Source organism: Notothenia rossii, assembly GCF_949606895.1.
Source record: "Notothenia rossii genome assembly, contig: scaffold_61, whole genome shotgun sequence".
In the NCBI taxonomy this organism is placed as follows: domain Eukaryota; kingdom Metazoa; phylum Chordata; class Actinopteri; order Perciformes; family Nototheniidae; genus Notothenia; species Notothenia rossii.
Window position 1 is genome coordinate 90,634 of NW_027639460.1, and position 10,468 is coordinate 101,101.

The 10,468-nt window shown below is 40.5% G+C and overlaps 1 protein-coding gene across 1 annotated transcript; it reads left to right on the forward strand.

Moving 5' to 3' along the window:
* The first annotated feature begins 2,187 nt into the window (after nt 1–2,187).
* atg14 (autophagy related 14) lies at nt 2,188–9,118 on the forward strand. The gene is made up of 4 exons (XM_079696185.1): nt 2,188–2,758; nt 6,835–6,897; nt 7,403–7,445; nt 8,616–9,118. The coding sequence occupies exons 1-4, from the start codon at nt 2,463–2,465 to the stop codon at nt 8,769–8,771; spliced, it is 558 nt and encodes a 185-aa protein (XP_079552311.1). The 5' UTR covers nt 2,188–2,462; the 3' UTR covers nt 8,772–9,118.
* Nucleotides 9,119–10,468: the final 1,350 nt, after the last annotated feature.

The following is a 10,468-nucleotide window of genomic DNA, read 5'->3' on the forward strand; positions in this document are numbered from 1 at the left end:
CCAGCAAGATTAAAGAGTCCCCTTCAGGAGCCCCATACAGGACTCTTTCCAGGGTCTCCAAGAAGACCGTATACTCTGCTTATGCACCAAACAGCAGTTCACACACAACAGTCAGAGTTTTCCCCCCCATAACCCGCAGGCGTAGGGAGGCGACCCTCTCTTCCACTGGGGTAAACTCTAACAACGAAGCACCCAACCTGGGACTTGTGAGTATCCCCACACCCGCCCGGCGCCTCACACCTTGGGATACTCCGGAGAAGAATAGAGTCCAACCCCTATCCAGAAGTAAGGTTCCAGAGCCGACGCTGTGCGTAGAGGTGAGCCCAACCAGATCCAACTGGTAACGCTCCACCTCCCGCACAAGCTCCGACTCCTTCCCCCCCAGAGAGGTGACGTTCCACGTCCCCAAGGCCAGCTTCTGTCGCCCGGGTCTGGTCCGTCGAGACCCTCTGCCTTCACTGCCACCCTTCTGGCAGCGCACCCGACCCCATTGCTGTTTCCCGTAGGTGGTGGGCCCGTGGGACAGAGAAGCAGAGGTGTTGCCCACGTTGTCTTTTCGGGCTGTGCCTGGCTGGGCTCTGTGGCAAGCCCGGCCACCAGACGCTCGCCGACAAGTCCTTCCTCCGGGCCGGGTATCCTCACTTCTTTGTTGTTCTTTCATGAGGTCTTTTGAACCAATCTTAGGCTGGCCCCTTGCCTGAGACCAATTTGCCATGGGAGACCCTACCAGGAACACAAGGTTCCAGACAACACAGCCCCCAGGTTTATCAGGGCACACAAACCTCTCTACCACGGTAAGGTGCTGGTTCTTCAGAGAGGTTATACTTCCTTTATACTTCATTATAGTAATTTTTACTGGTCTGCATTTATTTGAAAATTACTTAATGGTTCTATTATGCTATATTGGAAAAATATTTTGTAGGGCCATACCTATACAGTTCACCCATTGTAGCCATGCCTCAAACCCCTCTTTTGCAGCCCTCTTAGAGAAACAAGGATTTTGGGTCCTTACTAAAAAAAAAAGAGAAGGCGGAGCTAATGCCTGATCAGAATTCTACCCGAGATAGTTAAATTCTGCTGTGATAAAACGCCATCCTGTTGAAACCACATCAAGGATTATTTCTGAAACAGTATAATAATAATAATAATAATAATAATAATACATACCATACAATACCATCCGAAATGACGTCATATCGGCAGCAAATCTGTATCCGCTCGTACATCCGTTTTAAAAAGATGTGGGTACGGAGGAAAAGAGAAAGGGTTTTATTTTCTGACGCTGAGTGAGTTCCCCGGCACACCGGGGACACACATTTATGTATAAAAGTGCGTTTTGCAAGATAGGTCTCCTTTAACATATTCAGATAATATTACATATTAAATTGATTTAAAGCCCCAGCTATATGTACAGCACCACCTTTCTAATAAAATAAAGTTTGAGTTTGCTGACAATTATAGTTCTAAGAAAGTCTGAATCGGCCATGAGATGTGCATCTCTTTTATGAGCTGCAACATTAAAGGATCAAAACATTAATGCAGCAATAATTATATTACAATAACATAATTCATGGTATTCAGAAATAAGCCAATCTGTTTAATGTATACATTTTACTTTTAAGTTATTTGTAATTTATTTACAAATCTATTTGTTTTAGGACTGGCACTACTTTATCGTGAACTTTTCTTAAAGCTTTGGTCTATGTAAAGATGGTATGAAAATAACCATGAAGTTAAAAATACTTTATTGCAAGACTTTTACTTTGATCCAAGCCTTTTACAATGTGGTTTAACAACTATTACTTGTATACTATATAATAATAATAATAATAATAATAATAATAATGCGCTTTATTGGTTTAGCACATTTCATACAAGATGTGCAGCCCGAAGTGCTTCACATTGAAGAATTTACATCTTATAGTCACAAATAGACACAGAATTGACATAGAATACAGTTACGAGTAAAAGTAAATCTTAAGAGCTTATGTAAATATCCTTTTGATTATTTTTATTTTAAACTTGCGTTTTTATATATTACATTTAAAGCAGTAGTTTTCTGTGACTCCGCCCACTCCTTCGTCACTTCGTAAACAAACGTTTGAGCGTGTTATCTTTTAATTATTAGTTCTTTTTTCTTGCGTTTTTAAAACAAAACGCAGCAGCTGCGCAGCAGGTTTCCCGTGACTCCGCCCACTAATGTTACGTCACTTCGTAAACAAACCCGTCACCGGAAGTGGAGGTCTCATCGTTCTCTAATCAAAACAAAAACATCTGTCAGCTTATTTTTCAGCTCCTCTAAAGGTTTTATAAATATGACAGCGATACCACGGACAATATAACAGTCACACGTTATCAACATGGAGGGGTAGAAAAACGCTAAGTCACGCTGACTAGTTTTAAATCTAGCTTTTAATAGGTTAGTGTTAGCTTAGCATTAGCTTAGCAGTTAGCTCCTCTCCATGGCGTCCTCCTCTTCCTCCGCGGGGCTCCCTCCTCTCGGACCCGACCGATCTGCCTCCTCCTCCGGCTCTCACTCCGCTGGCAGGCCGCCTCTCCGTCCCCACCATCACCCCCTACACCCGGCCCACTCCTCCCCGGGATGTGTGCTCATGGTGGAGTCAGTGGACGATGCGGAGGGTCTGTATGTTGCCGTGGAGCGATGCCCGCTCTGCAGCACCTCGCGCCGCAGGCTGACCTGCGCGCGCTGCGTCCAGGCCGGAGACTTCGTGTACTTCGATGCGAGGAACACTGAGAGGTAAACAAAGAGGTTCTGATCAGTGGGGTAAAGTGAGATTGGGGCAGTGGGCAGTACACTAAACATTCAGAGTGACAGGGAAACACCAGAGGAATGTCAGCAGTAGAACATGTAGTACTCAGATGTAGGAAATATGTAACAGAGAGATGTTGAGGAATCATTTTAAGGAGTTAGGGATACAGGGGCTCACTTTAAAGAGGGTACTGAGTGAGGGAGCATAGGTTAGGGCACTGTTGTATTTCCTGAGGGGTACTGGGGTTTTTCATAGGATTTGAGGTGCTTTTTGTTTTCATTTCATTGTGAAGGGATTTAGAATGTAAAAAGTATGATGCGAGGAACACTGAGAGGTAAAGAAAAGAGGTTCTGATCAGTGGTGTGAAGTGAGATTGGGGCAGTGTGCAGTAAACTAAACATTCAGAGCGGTAGGGAAACAACAGAGGAATGTCAGCAGTAGAACATGAAGTACTCAAGTGTAGCAAATATGTAACAGAGAGATGTTGAGGAATCCTGTTAGGGAGTTAGGGATACATGAGCTCACTTTAAAGAGGGCACTGAGTGAGGGACCTCAGGTTGTTTTGTTTTTTTCCATTTAATGTTATTGTGAAGGAATTTAGAATGTGAAATGATGATGCAATAACAAAGAGGTAAAGAAAGAGGGTTGGCACTGAAATAATAATACATTTTTAATAATAATAAATTAAATGTATATAGTGCTTCTCATCTGCCAAGACAAATCTCGAAGCGCTTGATCAGGACAAATACACCAGATTAAAGCCTTAAATATGTGGTAGAACTTTGAATTCCCTTAAGAGAAACAAATACGTGATTCATATTAATAATTTGACCCGTTCCAAACTGTTTTTATGTCGGGATAAAGGTTTATTTTATGTTGGTGACAGAAAAACGACAAACCATCTGTGGTCTTCTGCGGTCCCTTTTGTAAATGTTCTCCTTTTCTAACTCGGAAATTGTTAGATTTTGTGTAAATGATGTCTATTGACAACACATTTGAAAAAGGAGAATACCTCTTGTACTTGGTATGAAGTATGAATACAGTTGCCTTAAAAGGTGTAGCACAGATTTGGGTGATTATTTAATACTATATGCTTTATAACAAGTCAAACCGGGAGGACAAAAGTTGATAGGAAGACAACACAAGGGTTAATGAAGAAAGTCAAAATACATTTGAAATCGATCTCAAACTGTAACAGAGCCACTTCAATACCAGAGGATAAAGAGTCCCATACATTCTCAAACTGTCTAAAGATTCCCACCATTAAACAATCAAACTCTTTACTCTTTACTCTTTACACAGCTACACGCCCACTCGCACTCTCAGGTCAGCTGATCAGTTGCTCCTGAGGGTGCCAAAAACCAAGGTTGCAGTCGAAGAGTCCATTTAGCTTAGGAACCTTCTTAACGGAGTGAAATGACCCGGAAGTCCCTCAGTGGCAGCCATGATGAGAGCCGTTCGAATTCTCTAAATCAGTGGTTCCCAACCTGGGGGGCGCCAAATATCATATTTAGACTTTTTTTTTACATATAATTGTAACGCAATACATGATTGTCACTAAAAGCCTTGTCTCTACATTACAATAACATATACAAAATAATTGATTAATTAATTTGAATACAAATTCAAGTTAGTAGCTATTAAAGACAGAAATGTATAATTCTTTCTTTAATAGAAATGTTTCTTCTGCCCGTAAAGTGTCCAAACCAGGCTTGTCTGGATAAGCGCATTTGTAAAACAGTCATATTCCATGCCGGTTTCAGTTGGATTATTTGTCTCAGTTGCTCTGATCAGATCGGTCTCCTCCATTTTGTAGATTATTTACGACTTTTGAATTCACAGAAACACATCGGCAAAATCCAGCTTACTTTGAGCATGTGTTTTAAACAGTTTAATCCCTTTGTGAATTGTTTCCACTTGCACCGTCCTTTAATTTATTCATTCAGCGGGAATCGAAATGAATAAATCCTGAATCCAATAACCATCAAAGTCACTCCAATAGTGCTCCTTAGTTACGCTGTCATCCTCCTTTAACAACATACTTCACATTCATCCAGTTTGGGACAGTAGTTGTAGCATTTCTGAGACTTTTAAACTTTAATTACCGCTGTTGCGTCCCCGTCCCCCCCCTAGTGTGTGTGTGGGGGGGGCACAACTTCCAACAGGAGTCATTTGGGGGGTCCCTTGGGAAATAAGGTTGGGAACCCCTGCTCTAAATGATTGGAAAGGAGGTTTCAAACTTCCTTTATAACCTCCTTTAGCTTAGGAACCACTGGACCTCCCTAACTGAAAGGAGAGGAGAAAATGCTGCCCCACAATGCCTTGCAGCCGCAGCATTTGCCGTCGCACAACAGTCGGCCGTTCACGGAAACAACTGATTATGACGGAGAAATTATATCATGAAAGTTACGGTGCTTATTAAGCTTTTCAAAACTTATGTGGTAAGTTGCCAAAGTGCTTTGTTTTGAACGTTCATCAGTATTATAATCAAAAAGAGAAATATGAACGTTAGTTTTTACTGAAATGATCAAATAAAGTCAACATTTACAGTAGTCCCTCGTTCTTATTAAACATCCATGTTGTAGTCCGCTGTATAGAAAACTGTAGTTTCCATAGTTTCCCCACAGCAGCAGACGCACACAATGACATCCGCTGGCGCATCATAAACACGTCGAATAGCGAAAGTGCATTCGGATTCTCTAAAGCTCCGCAGTCTCTTCTCCTAAATCCTTTTGAATTCTCCTATCCACTATCCCTTAACCCCGTGACGTTTCACTCAGAGGTCAAGGAATAGGAGATAGGGTTAGACGTTAGGAGCTGATTTTTTGACTATTGGATAAGTCTAAGCGCAGAGGGGACCGTGCTTTCTCTGCTGCCGCCCCTAAACTGTGGAACGACCTGCCCCTGCTAATCACACAGGCTCCCACACTGTCTGTTTTTAGATCCCGTCTTCAAACCCACCTCTTCTCCTTAGCATTCAGAAACAAGTAGATTGTTGCTTTTATTAGCTTTCAGTGGTCTATTGTTCTTTTTGTGATTTTATACTTATTTTTTTGTTTTGTGAGCTGAGCAGCTGTGTGGTTTTATATTGTATGTATCTCTCTTTGGTCTGTAGGTTTTAAAGTGCTTTAGAAATAAAGTTGGATTGGATTTAACCTTTCGCAAATCCACCTTTCGTCCCATCTTTTACCTAAACATCTGTCTGTTTCATACAAAAAATACAATTGACCAGATGTACAAGACGTGATACATTTACAGAATACACTGTCCTCTTCCTGCCAATGCCCAACTCCATAGCCACATTTAGACATTTCAGAGTGATCTTACAAACATCCACAACACATCCCTTTACACAAGTTGTTTCTTCCTAAATGGAACCTCTGTCCATTTATAGAAACCTTGATCCCATCAAATCTTAAATGTTAATTGTTTTTCACTTCGCTCTGAATCGACTCACTGCAGTGGTTTTGGTGGAAGATAGAAGAGGGTGTAGGAGTCATTTAAGAATTGATTTTGTTTAAATATATCAAATACATTCTGAATTGAAAAAAGGATTATAAAATGAAAAACACATTTGATTCTTTTCTAGATATGAACTCCACATTAAGTTTCGATTTACGTTGTACTTCCTAACGTTAGTTTCATTTTGACAATGTCAGCTTGAAGTTGATTATCTTGTCGGTTAATTCATTATCAATGTTTGGGATAGTTAGCATTAGCAGCTAACACTCTACTGTGGCTGTTTGAGGTCCTTTGAGATGTTTCTGTGCTGCTGGTTTCACGGTTTAGTTGAGTCTGTCCCTGTTGTCTTTTCATGGCTGCATTGGTCTGTGTGTGAGTTGCTGTTATTCTAGTTAAGCTGTCCTGCTGTAGTTACACAACCTGCAAAAACCCCAAATAACCTTGTTCTCATAGGCTCCATGTCACAGATCAGTTTCCCAAACTGTGCATTGGGGACCACCAGGGGTCTCTGCTGTGCTTCCAGGGGGCTTCAACAATATAAAAAATGTCTTGAATGATTATCTCACTATTATGTTTTCTTACTGTTTGTTTTTGTCTGCAGATACATTGAAAAGTTGGAGCGGCTGAAGAAGCTGAAGGAAGAAAAGGAACAGCTGCAACAGAGGTAAACATGGAAGCATTGAAAACAAGAATAAGAATACACTCAATGAGTGCGGCAGTGGCTCAGTCAGTAGGGGCTTGGACTGGAAGCTGTAGGGTCTCCGGTTCAAGTCCCCAACCAGACCTAAAATATGGAGTGTGGACTGCTACTTGGAGAGGTCCCAGTTCACCTCCTGCCCTGCTGTGGTGCCCTTGAGCAAGGCACCGGACATCCCCCTTGCCCACTGTTCCGAGAACACATGTCACTGTGTGTGCTGTGTGCTCTGCATGTGTGACCATTAAAGAGGGTTTCATCCTCCCAATTCTATTCAATGAGTTAAAGTACAAAAACTGACCAGATAAATTGACTTTAATCCAAACATAATCACAATGTTGGGAATTATATTATCTTAGCACCTCAAAAACTTGGCACAAATTGTAAAAACTAATTTTTTTTTCCACACAATATATCGTGCCACCCTAGTTGCAATATTAACATCTCTATTTGTCCACTCCTCTCTCCTCCTCAGTGCCATCCAGAACATGGACAAGAAGCTGCAGGCGGATGAGATGGTGAGACCTCAAACTGGACTGTAACACCCTGACATGTTGAGCCTCTGATGAAGACTGTGGCCAACCGTTGTCCAAAGTTTTGATTGATTTCACCACTGATACAAATCAAACACATTCTACCTGGGACCTTTGATGTCTATAGATGAGAGTAACAACCACGTCACTTCCGGGCGAAAATTACGGCCCCGCCCACTTTTAGGGGAAACAACGCTGTCATTTGATTGGCGGTCAATAGAAATTCTGAAGTTTTTGCCAATCCGATCAGAAATGAAAGAAAACCATGGATTTGTGGATCTTCAAAGAGCCCGATCACGATGGCCAGTCAGGCAAACAATTACATTAAATCATTGGAAAACGAAGATCAATCTCCATATATGGTTAAAATCAGTAGGCGAGGCCGTAATTTCGCCGGCTGTTACTCTCATAAGCGAGGCGGAAAATAATAGTTGTATCATGCCAACAAGCTGCTGTGTCGTTTATTGCGCCTCAAACATTAAAACAAATCCAGAGTTCAGTGTTTCTGAACTTCCTCTAAGAAGAAAGGACGGTAACAGAAGAGCTCTGTGGCTTCAGGCTCGATCGCCGTTCAAGTGACAGCGTTGGTTTCCCCCAAAAGTGGGCGGGGCCGTAAAGTGACGTAGATGTTACTCTCATCTATGGACATCGATCGCCTACTCCTATATTTAACCATATATCGAGCCAGATCGTCGATTTCCGATGATTTAATGTAATTGTTTGCCTGACTGGCCATCGTGATCGGGCTCTTTGAAGATCAGAAAATCCACTGTTTTCTTACATTTCTGATCGGATTGGCAAAAACTTCAGAATCTGTATTGACCGCCAATCAAATGACAGCTTTGTTTTCCCCCAAAAGTGGGCGGGGCCGTCATTTTTGCGCGAAAGTTACTCATCTATGGAGGCAAAACAAATAACACCTTATTTTATTAACAAAAACTTGTTCTATCTGATTTAAATTCTACTCTTTGGGATTCCCTATTGGGTTTGTCTTTTTTTCAGGTTTAGAAAATTCCAACCTCTCCATTGGCAACTTAATTTTTTTAATTATTTGGACTTTTCCGGAATTTCTGGATCCGAAAAGACTAACTGGAAAACATTATTTTCTGGATATTGTAACATCTAAATGTTATCTGAATTCGCTCCTCCTCTCAGCAATGGAAGATCATGTCGTGTAAAATGAAGATCGAGCAGCTGAAGGAGGCGGTCGCCGTGGGGAACGAGGAGACGAAGAGCGGTGAGTTTTTAACTACAGATGAAGTGAGATTTTCTTTAAAAGACAGCTTACAAAAACACTTTGTACATATCTAAATTTGACGGGGAAGGGATCTGAGATATCTGCGACTGGTGCATCTCTGATTATATTATTATTTAGGCAGAGCTCACATCTGTCGCTTTATTTCCAAACAGGAAATTCTGTTGTGTTTATTTTTATCTTAAGCCCAAATAACTTCACTGAGAACCAAAAACACATAATCTGACTGACTGTAGAAGCTGTGTTGCTTTATTTGACTAAATAATCAGACTTGCTCCCACTTTGCCTGTTTTTAAATCTCGTTTAAATACCTACTTGTTAGGGCTGCTCAATTAATCATATTTTAATCGCAATTACGGTTATGACTTGCAACGATTACGAAAACAACGTAATCGAAATAAAACGATTATTTTTTTATTATTATTACTTTTTTTTTTTTTTTTCAATTTTTTCTTTTTTTTGTGGGGTTCTTCAGTTCAATTATAATTAAAGGGGACCTATCATGCTATATTTGAATAATATATTGTAGGGCCATACCTATATAAGCTATATTTATAAGTTTTATTTTTCAAAATACCAAACAGATCATGCATTTCAGCCATGCCTCATTTTGCCTCACTCCAGCTCTGTCTTTGCATGAGCTGGAGCTGACCCCCCCCCCCCCCCCCCTGCAAAGGAGGGGGCGAGGCACAAGTGTCATGTTACTATGCTGTTGCTATGCTGTTGCCATGCCACAGCAACCTCTCATTCCCCTGATAGGTGGAGAGTTGAACATACAGGCACCTCTGTGACATCATAGAGGTGCAAATCAGAATCCACATGTATCAAATCCGTTGCAGCCCTGTTTTAAGAGATTTGGGTATGGAGGAAAAGAGAGGGTTGTATTTTCTACACATATTCATGTATAAAAGACGTACAAAAGTGCATTTTGCATGATAGGTCCCTTTAAAGTTCAGGGTAATCAACTGTTAAAAACATACTGTTCACATTTTTTTCTCTCCAATAAATGGATGTTTTCAAAGTAAATAATAATAATAGTAATAATCGTGATATCAATTATTGACCCAAATAATCGAGATTAGGATTTTTGCCATAATCGAGCAGCCCTACTACTCCATTGCTTTTGCTGACCACGTATAACACAAATCACTCTGTTTTCTAAATTGGGGTTTTCTATTTGGTTGTTTTTACATGTCTTTTTCAGTCTGTAGCTATAAGTATGGTTTTATTGTCTCGTGCTTTTTGTTTTTTTCTCCTATCGGTTTTTTATAAATGTATTTATGCTGCTTTTTATATATGTATTGATGTACAGCACTTTGGTCAACTCTGTTGTGTTTAAATGTTTTTTTAAATGTGTAATATATATATATATATATATATATATAGTCTTTTTGCACTACTTTTTATTTTGTATTTTTGTATTTTATTATATATGTTGCATCGTTGGAGGAGCTCAGGTCAGAAGCATTTCATTGCCATTTCTAAACTGTAGCTGCTGAGCATATGACGATAAAACCTGTTAGAAAAATATCACTGTTTTTTTCAATAATCTTAAAAATCTGACTTTCTCAAAATTCTCACTTTTTCTGAATACTTCTAAATGTTAATAATCACTGGTCCCCAGCTTGAGCTTCAATCTCAGGATCCATGTATCTGTGATCCTCTCCAGAATGGAAGTAGTCATCACATACAGAGCATCAACTAGTTCCTGAACAGTGTCCTTCACATGCTGATATCCAAGAGAGGGAGTTCC